Source organism: Thalassophryne amazonica, chromosome 10 (assembly GCF_902500255.1).
Source record: "Thalassophryne amazonica chromosome 10, fThaAma1.1, whole genome shotgun sequence".
Lineage (NCBI taxonomy): Eukaryota > Metazoa > Chordata > Actinopteri > Batrachoidiformes > Batrachoididae > Thalassophryne > Thalassophryne amazonica.
This window is the reverse complement of record NC_047112.1, coordinates 399,496-422,655: the sequence shown is the minus strand read 5'-3', so window position 1 is coordinate 422,655 and position 23,160 is coordinate 399,496. Positions and strand designations below refer to the sequence as shown.

The following is a 23,160-nucleotide window of genomic DNA, read 5'->3' as shown; positions in this document are numbered from 1 at the left end:
GTTGTGGAAAGCTGACAAACGTCGCCGGCGGCGCCGCCCCTGGGTTCACAGCATCTTCATGAGATGTTCCCAATTCGGGGAGTTTCAGCAAATAACTGGAGCTGCAGGAGCTCCAGTTTGAGGACCTCCTGTCCCGTTCGCGCGCGCATATGTAAACAAAGAAAAGAATGCAAACAAAGAAAAGAAAAGAAAAAACTGGCTGCCACTGCGGTTCCTCGCTCTCTTTCCCCTCAAACTCTGTCATCATTGTGTTATAAACCAGTCACCATTTGTTTTATTATACATCTGTGTAGTTAATAAAATTTTATTTTATTTAATCCTTTATTTAGACAGGAAACTCTCTTGAGACTCAATGTCTCATTTACAAGAGAGACCTGTTTTGCAAAACAATAACAGTTAACAATGTAAAAATAATGTTACAGTACACGCAATAAAAAATTCAGAATACATACATTAGTAAAATAATTAAAAATAAGTGCAAGTGCCTATAACTGTATTTTCCAAACTTTTCAGTCAAACTTTGAACTCCCCAAGTGTGACCAGACTAGATAACCTCAAATCCTGCTGAAGCATGTTCCAGGTGGATGGACCAGAGTAGCAGAATGCTTTTTGGCCGAACTCAGTACGTATAGAAGGAACACTGAAAATGATCAAATCATTGGAGCGAAGACTGTAATATTGCTGTTTGCATGAAAAGTAACATGACAAATATGGTGGTACCAAGTGAAGGATGGATTTGTAAATGAATGTGTACCAATGTAGGAGTCTGCGTGTGCGTAAAGAGGGCCACTTATCTAAGGAGTAGAGGGTGCAGTGATGAGTGAGAGCTTTGCTATCTGTGATGAAACTGAGAGCTCCATGATACACAGCGTCCCACATACATAATAAGCTGGTAGAGGCGTTCATATACACAATATCTCCATAATCTAACAATCTAGCAGACTCATAAAGGTGGCAGAAACCAGCTGTTTCCTGGCATTATAAGAGAAACAGTGTTTATTTCAAAAAAAGAAGCCTAGTTTTAGCTTAAGCTTTTTTAGTAGATTTTCAGTGTGTGGCTTAAAGGTTAAATTTTCGTCTAAAATAATGCCAAGGTATTTATATGATGATACAGAGTCAATTTGTAATCCCTGTGCTGTGGTAATAGTAGGGAGAGGTGAGGGCACTTTCTTTTTGTTTGAAAATAACATTACTTTTGTCTTACTTGCATTTAACATTAACTGAAGTTGTGAAAACTGAGACTGAATGATATTAAAAGCGGACTGCAGATGCTCAAAAACAAGGGCAACTGATTTTGCCTGACAATAAATTATGGAATCATCAGCGTAAAAATGCACAGCCACATCTGTGAGACCATGGGCCAAATTGTTAATGTATATAGTAAAAAGAATAGGCCCTAAAATTGACCCTTGTGGGACCCCCCGAGTAATATCTAAGTAGTCTGACGTCTGATCCCTATACTGTACACACTGCTTACGACCAGTTAGATAATTTAAAAACCAACCCATAGCCTGGTCAGTGAACCCTATGTCCAGAAGCCTTTGACATAAAATCCTATGATTAACCGTGTCAAAGGCTTTGGACAAATCTATAAAGAGGGCGGCACAATAGTCCTTGGCGTCAAGAGCTTGAACTACATCATTAAGAACTTTCAGGAAGGCCGTAACTGTTCCATGTTGCTTTCTAAAACCAGACTGATGATGATGATGGTGATAAAATGTTCTTTGAATACAAATAATGTTTAATCTGTTCATTTATTATCTTTTCTAAAATTTTTACTAAGACACACAGTTTTGAAATGGGTCTGTAATTATTTAATATTGTAGGATCTCCACCTTTTAATAGAGGTAAAACAAATGCAGTTTTCCAAATGTCGGGAATAGAATTTTGTTGAATGATAGATTAAAAATATGTGTCACAGGTTCAGCTATAATGTCAGCAGCTAAGCGTAGAAAGTCGGGGGGAAGCTTATCAGGGCCAGCTGATTTTTTTATATCTAAAGATTTGAGTTCTTTACAAACCTCATGGACAGACAATTTAGAAAAAGCAAAGATCTTACCAGAAACTGGATTATTGGATGTATAGCTGGTAAACACTGATGTTTAGGAGTTTGAGGTCACAAAGTGTGTTAAAACAATTAAGCATCTCCACCTTGTCTGACACTGGATTTAAGTCAACCACTAACTGAGAGGGAAGATCTCCTGAGTGGGAATTACCAGAAATAGATTTAATCGTTTTCCAAAACTTATGAGGGTCATTTAAATTATTTGTTGTTTCAGATAGATAATAGGTACTCTTTGCTTTTTTAACCAAGGCAGTACATTTATTTCGTAACTGACGAAAATGTAGCCAATCATCATCTAATCCAGACTTTTTTGCTTTTGCCCATAGCTGGTCCCTTTTATATAAAAGGGTTTTCAGCTCAGAAGTGAACCACAGACTGACTCGACTTTTAACCCTAAACACTTTAAAAGGGGCATGTTTATCAATAAAATCTTTATAATTGTCATAAAAGTAAAGCCAAGCACAGTTTACATTATCAATTAAAAGGATACGTTCCCAGTTAAAATGATAGAGATCCCACAGAAATGCCTGTTCACTAAAATTTTTAAGATTTCTTTTTATAATGACATTGGCCTTAGATTTTGGTAATTTTGTATCTCTGACTGCTCCAACTACACAATGATCACTCAAGTCATTAGCAAATACCCCTGTGGCAGTATATTTATGTGGCATATTAGTGATTACCAGATCTAGAAGAGTTGATTTATCTAAATTTTTAGAATTTGGGCGAATTGCAGCATTTATAATTTGAGTCAGATTCAAGGATAAACAAAGGGCTTTGAAATCATCTGACACAGGTGTCAACCAGTCCCAGTTTAAATCACCTAATAACAAGATTTCCTTAAAATTCAATGTAGATAAAGTCTGAATTAATGAGTCCAGGGTGTCACTGATGGCAGATGGTGGCCTGTAACATCTGACCACAGTTAAAGACTGACCCCTTGGCAGACTGAGGTTTAATGCTAGAATCTCAAACTGTCTGGGCAATGACTTGGTTACCAAGACTTGGGTCACAAAGTGAGATTTTATATATATTGCCACTCCACCGCCTTTTTTTGGGTGGTGGAGTGGCAAAAATAATCTTCACAGACGATTCATTTGCATGCACATGTGAAAAAAAAAACTGTCTGCCGCTGCTGCTGCTCTCCCCTCAAACTCTCCCCAGAGAGGAAGATTCTGATACATCAGAGGAGGAGCTTTAAGGTTGATATAAGACTGACTTTTGGTTGTGCAAGTAACTTTTTTTTGGTGCAAGTAATTTTTTTGTTGCTAGCACCAGTGCAAGTAGGTTAAAAAATGTATTTCGACCCCTGCCCATGGTTCCTCACTTTGTCAGTGTGATGTATGACACACGAGTCTAGGCTGAGCGTTAACTGGTCAAATTGATGCCGATGTCTCACCAAGAACCATCATTTCAGTCTTATCAGAGTTTAAAAGTAGGAAGTTTCTAGATATCCAGCTTCTCACTGATGCAAGGCAATCTTCTAAGGATTTTATGTGAATGAGATTATCAGCAGTTATCGGCATGTATAACCGAGTATCATCAGCATAGAAGTGAAAGATAAACCCAAAATGCCGCAATATGTTCCCAAGGGGTGCTATATAAAGGGAGAACAGCAGGGGTCCTAAAACGGACCCCTGTGGAACCCCAAATTTCATGTCACTAGGGTTAGAGGTAGTGTTACAGTACAAAAGTGAGACACAGTGAGAACGACTGGTCAAGTATGACGTCAACCATGCAAGGGCACTCCCAGTAATCCCAAAATGATTTTCCAGCCTATCAAGTAGAATATGATGATCCACGGTATCAAATGCAGCACTGAGATCTAACAGCAACAGAACCGTAGTGGTGTCCGAATCCATTGTAAGCAGATGATTCACCACTTTAGTGAGAGCCGTTTCTGTGGAATGATATTTTCTAAAAGCAGACTGCAGTGGCTCAAAAAGATTATTGTTGTGAAAGTGTAGGTACACGGACCCACAACAGGGGGCGTAATGAACAGACAATGGAGAAAGGTGAATAACAAGTTTTACTGTTGTGAAACGAGCACATCGAATACAACAATTAACAATTTGGGGTCGAATCCGCTGGTGTCGTGTGGGCAGGCTCGAAGGTAGGAGACGTCCGTCTCAGTCAAACCGGAACCACCCAGATCTCCTCTGCCACCGAACCCTGGAAATACTGGAACCGCCAAGTCCCGAATTCCCAGGTGGCCACTGCCTCCGCTCGTCAGATCCGGTACTGCTGGCGGGAGAGAGCAACAACACACAGGTGTGGATGCGACAGCACCCAGTAACGGAGAGGGGAAGAGCCGCCTCCACCTCTTGTCAATATATAACAGGAAGGTGAGTACTTATCCAAGCAATTTAGCTATCAGTAGTCAGCAGTCCTGAAAAGGTTTAACAAGTTTTAGCTGGTTATTCAGACTATGAATGCAGAGAACGTTACCTCAGTCTTAAGGCGATATCTCGGCACTGAGGTGGAGACGCCGTCCTGATGATATACCCCCGGGCTGAGTGGAGTCAGCTGTGTCCAGTAATGGGTGACAGCTGTCACCCTGACTGCTCTCGTACGGCGGCGGCGCCCTCTGGTGCCTGGAGCCCGCACTCCAGGCAGGGCGCCCTCTGGTGGTGGTGGGCCAGCAGTACCTCCTCTTCAGCGGCCCACACAACAGGACCCCCCCCTCAACGGGCGCCTCCTGGCGCACGACCAAGCTTGTCCGGATGGCAACGGTAGAAGTCGGCCAGGAGGGCCGGGTCCAGGATGAAGCCCTTCTTCACCCAGGAGCGTTCTTCGGGGCCGTACCCCTCCCAGTCCACCAGGTACTGAAAACCCCGGCCCATTCGACGGACGTCGAGGAGCCGGCGCACGGTCCAAGCCGGTTCCCCGTCGATGATCCGGGCAGGAGGTGGTGCCGGACCCGGGGTGCAGAGGGGTGAGGTGTGATGGGGTTTTATCCGGGAGACACGGAAAACTGGATGAATCCGCAGCAAGGCCGGAAGCTGGAGCATCACTGCGGCGGGATTGATGACTTTGAGGATCGTGAAGGGACCAATGTATCGTTCTTGGAGTTTGGGGGAGTCCACTTGAAGGGGAATGTCCTTGGTGGACAACCACACTTCCTGCCCAGGACGATACTTGGGGGCCGGGGCCCGCCGCCGGTCTACATGTTTCTTCGCCCTCGTCCGGGCCTTCAACAAAGAAGAGCGGGCGGCACGCCACACCCGACGGCACTTCCGTAGGTGGGCCTGGACCGAGGGCACACCGACCTCTCCCTCGACCACCGGAAACAAGGGGGGCTGATACCCCAAGCACACCTCAAATGGGGAGAGGCCGGTGGCTGATGACACTTGGCTGTTGTGGGCGTACTCGATCCAGGCCAGGTGGGTACTCCAGGCCGTCGGGTGCGCGGCTGTCACACAGCGAAGTGTCTGCTCCAGTTCCTGATTTGCCCGCTCTGCCTGCCCGTTGGTCTGGGGGTGGTACCCAGACGAGAGGCTGACCGTGGCCCCCAGTTCCCGGCAGAAGCTCCTCCAGACGTGCGAGGAGAACTGGGGACTGCGATCGGAGACGATGTCTGATGGTATTCCATGCAGACGGACGACGTGGTGGACCAGGAGGTCCGCTGTCTCCTGGGCCGTTGGGAGCTTCGGGAGGGCCACGAAGTGGGCCGCCTTGGAGAAACGGTCCACTACCGTGAAGACGACGGTGTTTCCCTGGGATGGCGGGAGACCCGTGACGAAGTCCAGGCCGATGTGGGACCAGGGGCGATGAGGCACGGGCAGTGGCTGTAGCAGCCCTGAGGTCTTTCGGTGGTCTGCCTTGCCCCTGGCGCAGGTGGTACAGGCCTGGACGTAGTCCCGGACATCGGCCTCCAGGGACGCCCACCAGAAGCATTGCCGGACGACTGCCACGGTCCTTTGCACCCCAGGGTGACAGGAGAGCTTAGAACCGTGACAGAAGTCCAGGACTGCAGCCCTAGCCTCTGGTGGGACATATAGTCTGTTCTTTGGTCCGTGTCCGGGGTCCGGGTCACGGGTCAGGGCCTCCCGGACGGTCTTCTCCACGTCCCAGGTGAGGGCGGCCACGATAGCGGACTCCGGGATGATGGGATCCGGGGGATCCGACGGTTCCGTTTTGACTTCGTCTTCATGCACCCGGGACAATGCATCCGATCTTTGATTCTTGGTCCCGGGACGGTAGGTAATCCGGAAGTCAGAACGGCCAAAGAACAGTGACCAGCGGGCTTGCCTGGGGTTCAGCCGCTTGGCGGTCCTGATGTACTCCAGGTTCCGATGGTCAGTGAAAACCGTGAATGGCACGGCTGTTCCCTCCAACAGATGTCTCCACTCTTCGAGGGCCTCTTTCACAGCTAGGAGTTCCCGATTGCCGACGTCATAGTTCCGTTCAGCGGGGGTCAACCTGCGGGAAAAATAGGCACACGGGTGAAGGACCTTATCGGTCTTCCCGCTCTGGGAGAGCACCGCTCCTATCCCTGAGTCCGAGGCATCCACTTCAACCACTAACTGGCGGCTAGGATCGGGCTGCACCAGAACTGGTGCAGACGAAAAGCGCCGTTTCAACTCCTTGAACGCGGCTTCGCACCGATCCGACCAGGTGAAGGGGACTTTTGGAGAGGTCAGGGCTGTCAGGGGGCTAACTACCTGACTGTAGCCCTTAATGAACCTCCTGTAGAAATTAGCAAAGCCGAGGAACTGTTGCAGCTTCCTACGGCTTGTGGGTTGGGGCCAATCTCTCACCGCCGCAACCTTGGCCGGATCAGGGGCGACGGAGTTAGAGGAGATGATAAACCCCAAGAAGGACAAAGAAGTGCGGTGGAATTCACACTTCTCGCCCTTCACAAACAGGCGGTTCTCCAACAACCGCTGCAGGACCTGACGGACATGCCGGACATGAGTCTCAGGATCCGGGGAAAAGATGAGTATATCGTCTAGATACACGAAGACGAACCGGTGCAGGAAGTCCCGCAAGACATCGTTTACCAACGCTTGGAAAGTCGCGGGAGCATTAGTGAGACCGAACGGCATGACCAGGTACTCAAAATGACCTAAGGGGGTGTTAAATGCCGTCTTCCATTCGTCTCCCTTCCGGATCCGAACCAAATGATACGCATTCCTAAGATCCAGCTTGGTGAAGATTTTGGCTCCATGCAAGGGGGTGAACACTGAATCCAACAAGGGCAACGGGTATCGGTTGCGAACCGTGATTTCGTTCAACCCCCTGTAATCAATGCATGGACGAAGCCCGCCATCTTTTTTACCCACAAAAAAGAAACCTGCACCCATCGGAGAGGTGGAATTCCGGATCAACCCGGCAGCTAATGAGTCCCGGATGTAGGTCTCCATTGATTCACGCTCCGGCCGTGGGAGGTTGTACAGCCTACTGGACGGGAACTCACTGCCTGGAACCAAATCAATGGCACAATCATACGGGCGGTGGGGAGGAAGCGTGAGAGCCAGATCCTTGCTGAACACATCAGCGAGGTCATGGTACTCTGCCGGCACCGCCTTCAGATTGGGCGGGACTCGGACCTCCTCCTTAGCTTGGGAGCCGGGAGGAACCGAGGAACCTAGACACTCCCGATGGCAGGTTTCGCTCCACTGAACCACTACCCCGGACGGCCAATCGATCCGGGGATTGTGCTTTAGCATCCAGGGAAAACCCAAAACCACACGGGAGGTGGCCTGAGTCACAAAGAACTCGATCACCTCCCGGTGGTTACCTGACACCACCAGAGTTACTGGAGGTGTCTTATGCGTGATTGGTGGGAGTAGGGAGCCATCTAGCGCCCGAACCTGCACAGGCGAGGTAAGAGCCACCAGAGGGAGCCCTATCTCCCTGGCCCATCTACTGTCAAGCAGATTCCCCTCAGAGCCCGTGTCCACCAGTGCTGGGGCCTTCAGGGTTGAATCCTCAAACAGGATCGTGACTGGGAGTCGTGTAGCAATGTGGGTGTGTCCCACGTGAATGTCTTGGCCCACCCCTGGCCCAGTCTCTAGGGGCGGGCGTTTGGCGTTTGACCGCTCGGGGCAGTCTCTCACATGGTGCTCTATTGAACCACAAACAAGACACGCTCCGTGGGTCCATCTCCTCTGTGCATCTGGTGCCCTAAATGTTGCCCTACTCGTGTCCCTAGCTTCGTCAGTAGGGGGAGCTGTGACCCCACGGAGCGCAGGGGCTGTGGAGCGTGGGGAAGGCGGAGCTCGATCGGAACCGGAAGGGAGAGGGACGACGCGTGCCTGGCCACGCCCTTCGCCTCGTTCCCGACGGCGTTCTTCTAACCGGTTGTCGAGTCGTATGACCAGATCGATGAGCCCGTCTAAGTCCCGCGGTTCGTCCTTCGCCACCAGGTGCTCTTTTAGGACTAATGACAGTCCGTTTACAAAGGCGGCGCGGAGGGCAGTGCTATTCCAGCCGGATCTCGCCGCCGCGATGCGGAAGGCGACTGCATAGGCAGCTGCGCTCCGACGCCCCTGTCTCATTGACAGTAGCGCGGTTGAAGCGGACTCTCCTCTGTTGGGATGGTCGAACACCGTTCTGAGCTCCCGTACAAACCCAACGTATGTATGAAGGAGCCGTGAGTTCTGCTCCCAGAGCGCTGTAGCCCAAGCGCGTGCCTCCGCGCGAAGCAGATTTATTACATAAGCTACTTTGCTAGCATCAGTCGCGTACATCACGGGACGCTGTGCGAAGACGAGCGAACACTGCATCAGAAAATCCGCGCACGTCTCCACACAGCCTCCGTACGGTTCTGGAGGGCTTATGTATGCTTCTGGGGACGGAGGAAGGGACCGTTGAACGACCAGTGGAACGTCACTTTCACGCGCAGGGTCCTCGGGAGGGAGAGCCGCAGCGGCGCCCGGAGGGCGCGCCTCCACTTGTGCGGCGAGAGCCTCCACCCTGCGGTTTAGGAGAACGTGCTGCTCGGTCATTAATCGATCCGAGAGGTGAAAGCGGTGAGGATCCGCTGCAACTCACCGATTACCCCTCCCGAAGCCGCCGACGCGCCTTGGTCTTCCATTGGCCGTACAACAGCCGGTTGACGCCCCTCGGGGTCCATGACGCTGGCCGAGATATCCTGTTGTGAAAGTGTAGGTACACGGACCCACAACAGGGGGCGTAATGAACGGACAATGGAGAAAGGTGAATAACAAGTTTTACTGTTGTGAAACGAGCACAACGAATACAACAATTAACAATTTGGGGTCGAATCCGCTGGTGTCGTGTGGGCAGGCTCGAAGGTAGGAGACGTCCGTCTCAGTCGAACCGGAACCACCCAGATCTCCTCTGCCACCGAACCCTGGAAATACTGGAACCGCCAAGTCCCGAATTCCCAGGTGGCCACTGCCTCCGCTCGTCGGATCCGGTACTGCTGGCGGGAGAGAGCAACAACACACAGGTGTGGATGCGACAGCACCCAGTAACGGAGAGGGGAAGAGCCGCCTCCACCTCTTGTCAATATATAACAGGAAGGTGAGTACTTATCCAAGCAATTTAGCTATCAGTAGTCAGCAATCCTGAAAAGGTTTAACAAGTTTTAGCTGGTTATTCAGACTATGAATGCAGAGAACGTTACCTCAGTCTTAAGGCGATATCTCGGCACTGAGGTGGAGACGCCGTCCTGATGATATACCCCCGGGCTGAGTGGAGTCAGCTGTGTCCAGTAATGGGTGACAGCTGTCACCCTGACTGCTCTCGTACGGCGGCGGCGCCCTCTGGTGCCTGGAGCCCGCACTCCAGGCAGGGCGCCCTCTGGTGGTGGTGGGCCAGCAGTACCTCCTCTTCAGCGGCCCACACAACAATTATTCTCAGTAAAATAGTCTACGAGCTGCCATGAAACCTCTTTTTCCAGAATTTTAGAGAAAAATGATAGATTTTATATCAGCCGATAGTTTTTCAATACACTAGGGTCAAGATTAGGTTTCTTAAGTAATGGTTTAATCACTGCAGATTTGAAACATTTAGGAACAGATCCAGAACTTAAAGAAAGATTAATATTTTCCAGCACAGTCGGCCCAAGAGTGGGCCACAGGTCCTTAAACAGTTTTGATGGTATAGGATCAAATAAACAGGTTGCGCTTTTTGTTGACATTACGAGTTTCGTCAGTATGCTGAGAGAGATACTGTCAAATTCTGTAAATCTAGGTAATACCTCAGTAGTGGCGCCCCCCTCAATAGCAGGGTGTAGTGGCTGGATTAAGGCATGCCGGGATATGTTTAACCTGATGTCTTCTGTTTTCTTCTCAAAGTAATCCAGGAAATCTTGTGCTGTAAAAGGAGAGCGAACTACAGGTGGTTGTCCATGAATAAGTACTGCCACTGTGTCGAACAAGAACTTTGAGTTATGCTTGTTTTTGTTGATCAAATCAGAGTAGTAAGTCCTCTTTGTAGCCAATAATGCATGCTTATAGTCTAAGATAGCAAGGTGAAATACTTCTAATTTTGAACGACGCCATTTCCGTTCTCGACCTCTTGCTTTATGCTTGAGGTCATGCATTGAACCAAGGTGACTGTTTTGGGGGAGCGCGGTTTTAACATAGGTGGCGCATTCATGTTGTAGTTTTGAGCACTGAGTTTAAACTATCCACAAGTGTGTCTACTGACTGGGTATTTGCCAAATATGAAGCTAAGACGTCAGGCAGTCTAGCTTCGAGTTCAGTCTTAGTTGTGGAGTTGATGCATCACTGTAGTGATAAATAATGTTGTTGTTCCACTAAACACGGCAGCAAAACTGTAAACTTAATAAGTGAGTGATCAGAGACCACTGTTGTAAGAGGCATGATGTCAATATTTATGACAGCAGTACCACCTGCGAGAACCAGATCCAGGGTATTTCCACTAATGTGCATCGAGTCCCGAATGCATTGCCGAAATCCTAATGCATCCACAATTTCCATAAATGATTTGCAGATGGGACCAGAAGGCTTATTTATATGAATGTTAGTCACCAATGATCAGAACGTTATCTGCACTAGTTGACAAGTTAGAGATGAACGCACCAAATTCATCTAAGAATTCAGAATATGGGCCATGAGGCCTATATACAGTGACAAAGTAATACGGCTGATTTTTATTCTTCTGACCTTGGCAATGCGTAATATCCTGAGCAGAGCGGAGAATCAAATGCTCAAACGAGTTATATTTGTGACCCCCAACAACTAATAAGCTCAACCTAGATTTATAAATAAGAGCAACACCCCTGCCTTGTTTTGCATCACGAGGGACGTGACTAAATGTATATGCTGGTGGGCAGGTCTCATTTAAGGGGAGGACAGCTGTAGGTTTAAGCCAGGTTTCACATAACCCAATCATATCTAAGTGATGATCAATAATTAGATCATTAATCAACAATGATTTTGAGGACAGTGATCTTATGTTAATGAGACCCAGTCTAAGGACCTCAGTGGGGTTGACAGTTGAACTGTTTGGATTTAGGGGTGGTTCCACAGTAGCATATATAAGATGCCGAGAAGTAGGTTTAGGTTTGAGACATTCCATGTACATTGTAGGTAGCAGACACTAAATCTTTGCTATTGCTGGAACAACCACTGAGCCATCCTCAATTTCAACATCATCCACTGTAGTAATGGGTATTAAGTTTGCAAAGCATATCCCTCTATGATGTTTATGGACATGTCTACGGAAGCAGGCCACAGTCTCAACTTGTTGAATTTCCCTCCCTGGCAGATAAACTGCACTATCACCATAGTGGATTTTCTGCACTAATTTCCCCGCTAAGCTAATGGATCCCACACCCACATTTGTCATAAGCCTTGCAGGGTCTCTAATCACCTGCTCCGTGGCCTTCTGTAAATTCTTAATGTTACCCTCCCTGTAGAGCTCTATCTATGTTCACAGACAAGATGGCGGCACCTTCCCCAGTAGGGTGGAGGTCGTCCGGCATCAGCAAGCCATGGCAGCCCCAGAACGAAGGCCATTTATCAATAAAGCTAAAGCCTTGCTGTCTTTAAAATTGCGCCAGCCACCTACTTAATGATGTCAGCCTTGTAACCGCCTCATTAGTACCCCGGGAGGGGAGAGGACCAGAGACTATTAATTGACGCCGACACATCTTTCTGGCAAGGTCACAAGTCCTCTCTATGTCCATTTTTGTGACCTCTGAGTGCTTCATCCTGACATCATTGGTGCCAACGTGAATAGCTATGTGACTATATCTCATGTCATGTTCCTTTGTCTGTCTACCCTTATGCAGCGTCAGCACCCTAAGATGGGATGCAATGTCAGGATCTCTGGCCCCAGCAATACATTTGTCAGGCGGCATCTGTAACCTGACTTTGTGGGCGATAGAATCCCCTATCACTAAAGCCCAGTGGGAAGGAAGGAAAAACTCCCTTTTAACAGGAAGAAACCTCCAGCAGAACCAGGCTCAGGGAGGGGCAGTCTTCTGCTGGGACTGGTTGGGGCTGAGGGAGAGAACCAGGAAAAAGACATGCTGTGGAGGGGAGCAGAGATCGATCACTAATGATTAAATGCAGAGTGGTGCATACAGAGCAAAAAGAGAAAGAAACAGTGCATCATGGGAATCCCCCCAGCAGTCTACGTCTATAGCAGCATAACTAAGGGATGGTTCAGGGTCACCTGATCCAGCCCTAACTATAAGCTTTAGCAAAAAGGAAAGTTTTAAGCCTAATCTTAAAAGTAGAGAGGGTATCTGTCTCCCTGATCTGAATTGGGAGCTGGTTCCACAGGAGAGGAGCCTGAAAGCTGAAGGCTTTCAGGTTTCTGGTAAGTTGCCAGAACCTACCCTGCGGGCTGTGTTCTCAACACCTGGGAGAAATGGCGTGTTGCGTGCTTGTTACCACTCTCTGTGGAGGACGTCAATGATTTAGATATTTGGTTTTATCATAGGAGTGCTGCTGCCCTGACCTACAGCTGTGTTGCCCTGAATTGGCAAGACAGGTGCTACCAGAACCACGACCCTTCACTTGTCTGGTCATGATTAATGAGTTGGGCAATTCTCAGACTGCGTTAACCCTTGAACTCAGATGTAAGTTGGATAACATTTTGGAGCAAATGTGCACCTTGCAAAGGAAGATGTCGGAGACCAGGGAATACTCGTAAGTTGGATTTGGTCGGTAGAGGAGCTGCAAATGTGTTTCTCTGCTCAACTCTAAACATGGCAGGCTTATCAGTCTCCACAGGTCAAAACGCCCCGTTGTTTTCCTCCAGATGAATTTCTACGGCCTTGGTGAACTATTTGGCTGCCCTCTTATCTTCTATCCTCCCGGACAGTCAGTCTCTCGTTGTCAAGGCAACTCCAGACGTTATGCACACACTGACAGAAACTGACACACACTCATCTGACTGATACAAACTCATCTCATCTGCACTCATGATGCACGCCCTACCCCCCCCACCTCTACCACTTCCCCAAGCCTCCGCCCTGCCCCTCCCCCCAAGCTTGCGGCTGCGCGGGACACTGCTGCGCACCCCCCCACATGACAGTAAATTCCCCCCCCCCCAGGAAGTTATTTTGAAATATTGAAGATATGAAATCTATTCTCTCATGTGTACCATGATGAAGTACATTCTTGGTTCCTGAACAAGCACACAAATAACACTAACTGCTGAATGAAATCTGATCAGTTTTACATCTAAAATGTAAGGAAATTAAAAAGGCTTAACTTTCAATGAATTCTGATTCCTAAGAAACTAATCTTGTGGGAATGTTGGCAAGAATGATGCAGCACAGGGAGAATTGTGCCTTGGCAGAAGAAGGCACACTTTTGAGGGCCCATCTAGTTGTTGATGACACGTCAACAGACTGTCTATTGGTGGAAATGTGTGACTGCAGCTGAACATTCTGTGTTTGTGTGTTGCAGATCCGTGTTGCTCGCTTGGAGCAGTTGGAGAAGGAGTTGCAGGAGGCCCGAGGGAACCAGGAGAACCAACTGCAGGTCTGACACTAAATGTCACATCTCTTGTTTTTGTCTTGCTACTCCTGATTGTGTATTCTGGCAGGGGTGGTGGCCAAGCGGTTAATGTGCTTGGTTTCAGTGCAGAAGGTCCCGGGTTCAAATCCCACCCCTGCCACATTTCTCCATGTAATGTGGAGTTGCATCAGGAAGGGCATCCAGCGTAAAACCTGTGCCAATTCACCTTGGATCTGTTGTGGCGACCCCGAGTGCAAACAAGGGAGCAGCCGAAGGGACTTACTTACTACTGAACCCCCACGGTGCTTTTACTCTGACAATTTTGTTTCTTGTGCTTTTCCTTTGCTTCACTTCCTATCCATGGGGACTCCGGCTCTCAGTTCATGTACATCTTCATTTCCAGGTTGGATTGTGTCATATACTGTATAGTAGCCCCCACTACAGTGCCAGATTGTCTAGCTTCCACGCCTGCTTCCTCACATCCTTTCTACGTGCTTGATTCTCTGTTGGGAATAAGCTGCCCCCTTGTGTTTTTCAAGTTTTTCTGGCCAGTCTCTGGACTTCCTAGATGATATAATTAATATCATTGTTCTCAGTGTTTGGATTATCTTGTTGTGGCTACTGTAATTGTGCAGGCACAAAAATTAAATAGACAAGAAGAACAAATTGCAGCCCTCATGCAAGTCATTCATAAGAGGCAAATGTCTCAGGGTGGTATCACAAACCAGCTTATACTGCTGACTGGCCAGTAGAACTATAAATCAGGGGCCACACAAGAACTACCAGCAGTCAGCAGACTTTCAGCTGCAGATTCCAGAGAATCTCTTCCCAGCATCCAAAAAAAAAATATGCATTTACCAACCATCAAATGGTATGACAGCAAGCCACATGCAAATCTTTGTTGTCTCTGTGCCATAATTTTTTCAGCCCAGTTCATATCCCATGGATACATCCAAGGTGGCTTTCATCATCACCTACCTTACGGGCATTGCTACTGAGTGAACAGTGGAGGAGTGAGACCAGCAGTCGCAAATCTGTTGTTTGGGGCAAACCTTTTCAGAGGCAATGTGGAAGCTGTTTTGATATGGTGCTGCTGGACGAGAGGTAGCCCAGGGACTACTGTTCCTGTGCCAAAGATCTGTCGTAGTCCTCAGCTATGCCATTCAGCTCTGGGCTCTGGCAGCGGACAGTGGGTGGAATGTGGCCACCCTCTGTGGCACATTCATAGACATACTATCTGTCATGTTCTACTGGCAGAGCAGGGTGGACACAATTGCAAGACGCGGGTTAACAGCTCTGTAGAATTAAGCCATTTACTTGGTACAAGTGCAAGGGTCGGTACACAGAAAGGCAGTCCAAAAAGAGCAACAGTAACACAATCATCAGGCAAAGGCATGGTCCGGGTACACAGGCAGGTTGTCAAAAAACACGATGAGGCAGTCAAGGCAAGGCAATAAACACGAAGAACAGAGCTAGAAAGAGGCACAAGGCACATCGATGAGGCGAGGAATAAAGGCATACGGTGAGGGTTATAAAGCACCCAGGTGATGAGCAGCAAATAAAGAACAGGTGTGAGGAATCTTCCAGAATCAGGGTGTGGCCAGACAGAGGGAAACACCCACCATGAAGAACCAAGAGAGAGATAGACAGAGAGAAGAAAGAGCAGGACAGAGAAAACCCAAGCAGAAAGGCAGAGCAAGAGACAGGCCGATACAAAAAAGTAAACCAAACACAAACCACACAAAGTCCAGTTCCTGACATTATCACATCAACTCCAGGATTAGCTGTCAACACTAGATCTCATTGAAGATTTTGATAACATGGTGGTTGTGGAGATCTAAATTTGTTAATGCTGACAAAAGAGGAAAATTGAGTAAATAAGAGCTATACCTGGACAGTGGTGACATTCATTAGTCCTTCAGTGCCATGGTAAATGGACTGCATTTAAGTAGGTAAAAAATGCACACCAAGATCCTCTGCTGAGGTGCACATGCAGAAATAGTAACTCAAATATAAAGAAAAAGCATAGCACACTCAAAATATTGATGTCCTGCCGCTGTTTTATTTCATAATAACGTTTCGACCAAAGGCCTTTGTCAGATTGCAGCTTCAGTTGGACCAAGTGTTCAAAACTGTTTGTCAACCCAGGTGCTCAAAACCCCCTCCGAGTGGGGGTCCCAAGAAGAGTGATGACACCCAGTGATTTCAGCCCATTCTAAAAATCAGAAGACAAGATTATTAAATGTTCATAGGAAAAACATCAGCATAAACAATACATGATTACAAAAAACATCTTAAAGTCAGTGTTGAGTCCATGAGGAGTGAGAGTCTTCAAATGGTGGATCCAGAAGTGCTCTCTTTTTGACAGTAGCACTTCCAGGTTCCCACCTCTTGGTGGCAGAGTTACATGTTCAATACCAATATATCTTAAAGAAGAGATAGGATGATTGAACTCCACAAAAATGACTGCATTTACCATGGCATTTTCCATCTGCACTCAGTGCTCAAAGCACTTTAACAACAATGCCTCACATTCACCCCGATTTGAGGGTGCTCCGGCTTCCTCCCACATCCACAGACGTGCAGGTTAGGTGATTTGAAAACTTTAAATTGTCTGTAGGTGTGAATGTGTTTGTTGTCTATATGTGGCCCTGCGACAAACTAGTGTCCTGTCCAGGGTGACCCCTGCTCACAACCGTGTGACTGCTGGGATAGGCTGGCCCCCCATGACCCTTACTGGAGTAAGTGGTTGAGATGATGAGTGACTTCAGAAATGCTTATCATCTTGTCAGAATAAGGGATGGTAATTAATGTGTTGTGTGGGCCGCTGAAGAGGAGGTACTGCTGGCCCACCACCACTAGAGGGCGCCCTGCCTGGAGTGCGGGCTCCAGGCACCGGAGGGCGCTGCCCGCCTTACGGGAGCAGCCAGGATGACAGCTGTCACCCATCACTGGAGACAGCTGATCCCAATCAATAAGGAGGTATATAAGCAGGACGGCATCTCCACCTCATTTGCCGAGATATCGCCTTACCAAAGAGGTAACGAACTCAGCCAGTTGTATTATTCTGAGAATTAATACTGTGTTGCTTGTGCTTAGGTCAGCTGAAGACCGTATTGGACGAAGTAGGATAAGTACTCACCTTGCTACATTTCTTGATTGTTGTTGACGAGAGGTGGAGGTGGACTCTCCACTCTCCGTGTTGCTGGGTGCAGCCGCATCCACACCTGACTGTTCTGTTCCTGCCAGCAGTACCGGATCCGACGAGCGGAGGCAGTGGCCACCTGGGAATTCGGGACTTGGCGGCTCCAGTATTCCCGGGGTTCGGTGGCAGAGGAAATCGGGTTGGTTCCGGTTCGACTTGGACAGACGTCTCCTATCGTCGAGCCTGCCCACACGACACCGTTGTAATAAGACTCAATCTCCATATTGTAATCGGTTGTATTTGTTGTGCCTTTTCACAACAGTAAAAACAGTGTTATTTGATTCCTCCATTGTCCGTTCATTTGCGCCCCCTGTTGTGGGTCCGTGTTCCTACACTTTCACAACAGGATATCTTGGCCAACGTCATGGATCCCGAGGGGCGTCAACCGGCTGTTGAACGGCCAATGGAAGAACGGACGCGCAGGCGTCCGCAGGAGGGGTAATCGGTGAGTTGCAGCGGATCCTCACCGCTTTCACGACTCGGTTAGATTTAATGACCGAGCAGAACGTCCTCCTGAACCGCAGGGTGGAGGCTCTCGCCGTGCAGGTGGAAGCGCGCCCTCCGGGCGCCGCTGCGGCTCTCCCTCCCGTAGACCCTGTGCGTAACATTGACGTTCCACTGGTCGTTCAACGACCCCTCCCACCTTCCCCGGAAGCATACATAAGCCCCCCAGAGCCATACGGAGGCTGTGTGGAGACGTGCGCGGATTTCCTTATGCAGTGTTCGTTCGTCTTCGCACAGCATCCAGTTATGTACGCGACTGATGCTAGCAAGGTAGCTTATGTAATAAACCTGCTTCGCAGCGAGGCACGCGCTTGGGCTAGAGCGCTCTGGGAACAAAAGTCACGGCTCCTTCAGACATATGATGGGTTTGTGAGGGAGCTCAGAACCGTGTTCGATCACCCAAGAGAGGAGAAACCGCTTCAACTGTGCTACGGTCGATGAGACAGGGGCGTCGGAGCGCAGCTGCCTATGCAGTCGACTTCCGCATCGCGGCTGCGAGGTCCGGCTGGAATAGCGCTGCCCTCCGCGCCGCCTTTGTAAACGGACTGTCATTGGTTCTTAAGGAGCACCTAGTGGCTAAGGACGAACCGCGGGATTTAGATGGGCTCATCGATCTTGTCATACGGTTAGACAACCGGTTAGAAGAACGTCGGCGGAACGAGACGAAGGGCGTGGCCGGGCACGCGCCGTCCCTCTCCCTTCCGTTTCCGACCGCGCTCCGCCTTCCCCACGCTCCACGGCCCTGCGCTCTCGTGGGGCCACAGCTCCCCCCGCTGACGAAGCTATGGACATGAGTAGGGCAACATTAGGGCACCAGACGCACAGAGGAGACGGCCCACGGAGCTTGTTTTGTTTGTGGTGCGATAGAGCACCACATGAGGGACTGCCCCGAGCGGTTCAAACTCAACGCCCCGCCCCTAGAGACTGGCTAGGGGTGGGCCGAGACATTCACGGTGGACACACCCACATTGCCACACGACTCCACAGTCACGATCCTTATGAGGACTCAACCCTGAAGGCCCCCAGCACTGGTGGACACGGGCTCTGAGGGGAATCTGTTGGACAGCAGATGGCCAGGGAGATAGGGCTCCTCTGGTGGCGCTTACCTCGCCGGTACAGGTTCGGGCACTAGATGGCTCCCTACTCCCTCCGATCACGCATAAGACACCACCTGTAACTCTGGTGGTGTCAGGAAATCACCGGAGGTGATCGAGTTTTTTGTGACTCAGGCCACCTCCCGTGGGGTTTTAGGTTTTCCCTGGATGTTGAAGCACAATCCCTGGATTGATTGGCCGTCCGGGGTAGTGGTTCAGTGGAGCGAGACCTGCATCGGGTGTGTCTAGGTTCCTCGGTTCCTCCCGGCTCCCAAGCTAAGGAGGAGGTCAGAGTCCCGCCCAATCTGGGGACGGTGCCGGTGGAGTACCACGACCTTGTCGACGTGTTCAGCAAGGATCTGGCTCTCACTCTTCCCCCCCACCATCCGTATGATTGTGCCATTGATTTGGTTCCGGGCAGTGAGTTCCCGTCCAGTAGGCTGTACAACCTCTCACGGCCTGAGCGCGAATCAATGGAGACCTACATCCGGGACTCGTTAGCTGCCGGGTTGATCCGGAATTCCACCTCCCCGATGGGCGCAGGTTTCTTTTTTGTGGGCAAAAAAGATGGCGGACTTCGTCCATGCATTGATTATAGGGGGTTGAACGAGATCACGGTTCGCAACCGATACCCGTTGCCCCTGTTGGATTCAGTGTTCACACCCCTGCATGGAGCCCAGATTTTCACCAAGCTCGATCTTAGAAATGCGTACCACCTGGTTCGGATCCGGAAGGGAGACGAGTGGAAGACGGCATTTAACACCCCCTTAGGTCACTTTGAGTACCTGGTCATGCCGTTCGGTCTCACAAACGCTCCCGCGACTTTCCAAGCGTTGGTTAACGATGTCTTGCGGGATTTCCTGCACCGGTTTGTCTTCGTATATCTAGACGATATACTCATCTTTTCTCCGGACCCTGAGACCCATGTCCAGCATGTACGTCAGGTCCTGCAGCGGTTGTTGGAGAACCGGCTGTTTGTGAAGGGCGAGAAGTGTGAGTTCCACCGCACGTCTTTGTCCTCCTTGGGGTTCATTATCTCCTCCAACTCCGTCGCTCCTGATCCGGCCAAGGTTGCGGCGGTGAGAGACTGGCCCCAACCCACAAGCCGTAGGAAGTTGCAACAGTTCCTAGGCTTTGCTAATTTCTACAGGAGGTTCATCAAGGGCTACAGTCAGGTAGTTAGCCCCCTGACAGCCCTGACCTCACCAAAAGTCCCCTTCACCTGGTCGGATCGTTGCGAAGCCGCGTTCAAGGAGTTGAAACGGCGCTTCTCGTCTGCACCTGTTCTGGTGCAGCCCGATCCTAGTCGCCAGTTAGTGGTTGAAGTGGACGCCTCGGACTCAGGGATAGGAGCCGTGCTGTCCCAGAGCGGGAAGACCGATAAGGTCCTTCACCCGTGTGCCTATTTTTCCCGCAGGTTGACCCCAGCCGAACGGAACTATGAAGTCGGCAATCGAGAGCTCCTTGCGGTGAAAGAGGCTCTTGAGGAGTGGAGACATCTGTTGGAGGGAACGTCCGTGCCATTCACGGTTTTCACTGACCACCGGAACCTGGAGTATATCAGGACCGCCAAGCGGCTGAATCCCAGGCAAGCCCGCTGGTCACTGTTCTTCGGCCGTTTTGACTTCCGGATCACCTACCGTCCCGGGACCAAAAATCAAAGATCGGATGCTTTGTCCCGGGTACATGAAGATGAGGTCAAAACGGAGTCGTCGGATCCCCCGGATCCCATCATCCCGGAGTCCGCTATCGTGACCGCCCTCACCTGGGACGTGGAGAAGACCGTCCGGGAGGCCCTGACACGAGACCCGGACCCCGGAACCGGACCGAAGAACAAACTCTATGTCCCACCAGAAGCCAGGGCTGCAGTTCTGGACTTCTGTCACGGTTCGAAGCTCTCCTGTCATCCTGGGGTGCGAAGAACCGTGGCAGTCGTCCGGCAGCACTTCTGGTGGGCGTCCCTGGAGGCCGACGTCCGGGGTTACATCCAGGCTTGTACCACCTGCGCCAGGGGCAAGGCCGACCACCGCAAGACATCGGGATTGCTACAGCCGCTGCCCGTGCCTCATCGCCCCTGGTCTCACATCGGCCTGGATTTTGTCACGGGTCTCCCGCCGTCCCAGGGAAACACCGTCATCCTCACGATAGTGGACCGATTCTCCAAGGCGGCCCACTTCGTGGCCCTCCCGAAGCTACCAACGGCCCAGGAGACAGCGGACCTCCTAGTCCACCACGTCGTCCGTCTGCATGGGATACCATCAGACATCGTCTCCGATCGCGGTCCCCAGTTCTCCTCGCATGTTTGGAGGAGCTTTTGCCGGGAACTGGGGGCCACGGTCAGTCTCTCGTCCGGGTATCACCCCCAGACCAACGGACAAGCAGAACGGGCCAACCAGGAGATGGAGCAGACCCTACGCTGTGTGACAGCCGCGCACCCGACGGCCTGGAGTACCCACCTGGCCTGGATCGAGTACGCCCACAACAGCCAAGTGTCATCAGCCACCGGCCTCTCCCCTTTCGAGGTGTGCTTGGGGTATCAACCCCCGTTGTTTCCGGTGATTGAGGGGGAGGTCGGTGTGCCCTCGGTCCAGGCCCACCTACGGAAGTGCCGTCGGGTGTGGCGTACCGCCCGTTCTGCTTTGTTAAGGGCCCGGACGAGGGCGAAGAACCATGCAGACCGGCGGCGGGCCCCGGCTCCCACGTATCGTCCTGGGCAGGAAGTGTGGTTGTCCACCAAGGACATTCCCCTTCAAGTGGACTCCCCAAAACTGCAAGAACAATACATCGGCCCGTATAAGATACTCATGGTCATCAATCCCGCCGCAGTGAGGCTCCAGCTTCCGGCCTCACTGCGGATTCATCCAGTATTCCACGTCTCCAGGATTAAACCCCATCACACCTCACCCCTCTGCACTCCGGGTCCGGCGCCACCTCCTGCCCGGATCATCGACGGAGAGCCGGCTTGGACCGTGCACCGGCTCCTCGACGTCCGACGGATGGGCCGGGGTTTTCAGTATCTGGTGGACTGGGAGGGGTACGGCCCCGAAGAACGCTCCTGGGTGAAGAAGGGCTTCATCCTGGACCCGGCCCTCCTGGCCGACTTCTACCGTCGCCACCCTGACAAACCCGGTCGTGCGCCAGGAGGCGCCCGTTGAGGGGGGGGTCCTGTTGTGTGGGCCGCTGAAGAGGAGGTACTGCTGGCCCACCACCACTAGAGGGCGCCCTGCCTGGAGTGCGGGCTCCAGGCACCGGAGGGCGCTGCCGTCTTACGGGAGCAGCCAGGATGACAGCTGTCACCCATCACTGGAGACAGCTGATCCCAATCAATAAGGAGGTATATCAGCAGGACGGCATCTCCACCTCATTTGCCGAGATATCGCCTTACCAAAGAGGTAACGAACTCAGCCAGTTGTATTATTCTGAGAATTAATACTGTGTTGCTTGTGCTTAGGTCAGCTGAAGACCGTATTGGACGAAGTAGGATAAGTACTCACCTTCCTACATTTCTTGACTGTTGTTGACGAGAGGTGGAGGTGGACTCTCCACTCTCCGTGTTGCTGGGTGCAGCCGCATCCACACCTGACTGTTTCTGTTTCCTGCCAGCAGTACCGGATCCGACGAGCGGAGGCAGTGGCCACCTGGGAATTCGGGACTTGGCGGCTCCAGTATTCCCGGGGTTCGGTGGCAGAGGAAATCGGGTTGGTTCCGGTTCGACTTGGACAGACGTCTCCTATCGTCGAGCCTGCCCACACGACACCGTTGTAATAAGACTCAATCTCCATATTGTAATCGGTTGTATTTGTTGTGCCTTTTTCACAACAGTAAAAACAGTGTTATTTGATTCCTCCATTGTCCGTTCATTTGTGCCCCCTGTTGTGGGTCCGTGTTCCTACACTTTCACAACATAATGGAATGGTTAGTAGTGGACACTACAGATATCTTGTAATGCCATTTGGTTTGTCAAATGCACTTGTGGTTTTTCAGAACATGGTTCCTGGTGTGCTCCAAAGATATACTGAACAGTTTTGTGTTTGGCACCTTAAATAATATTTTGATCTTCTCAAAGTCTTATGAAGAACATGCATTCCATGTTAGAAAAGTTCAATTCAATGTATTTATTTTATCTAGCACCAAATCATAACAAAGCTGCCTCAAGGTATCACATGCCCATAATTATTCACAGCCTTTGCTCAATACTTTTTTGATACACCTTTGACAGCAATTACAGCCTCAGGTTTTCTTGAATATGATGTCACATGCTTGGTCCCTCTACCTTTGGGCAATTTTGCCTGATTTCAATTAAATTTATTTTCATTTATATAGCGCCAAATCACAACAAAGCTGCCTCAAGGTGCTTCACACAAGTAAGGTCTAACC

The 23,160-nt window shown here is 50.2% G+C and overlaps 1 protein-coding gene across 1 annotated transcript in view; it reads left to right on the top strand.

Annotated features, from left to right (window-relative positions):
• The window catches only part of apc2 (APC regulator of WNT signaling pathway 2), a 234,378-nt gene that overhangs the window by 103,295 nt on the left and 107,923 nt on the right, over positions 1 to 23,160 (top strand). Inside the window, 1 exon segment of the mRNA XM_034179257.1 lies at positions 13,930 to 14,004. Within this exon segment, the coding sequence (XP_034035148.1) occupies positions 13,930 to 14,004 (75 nt within the window).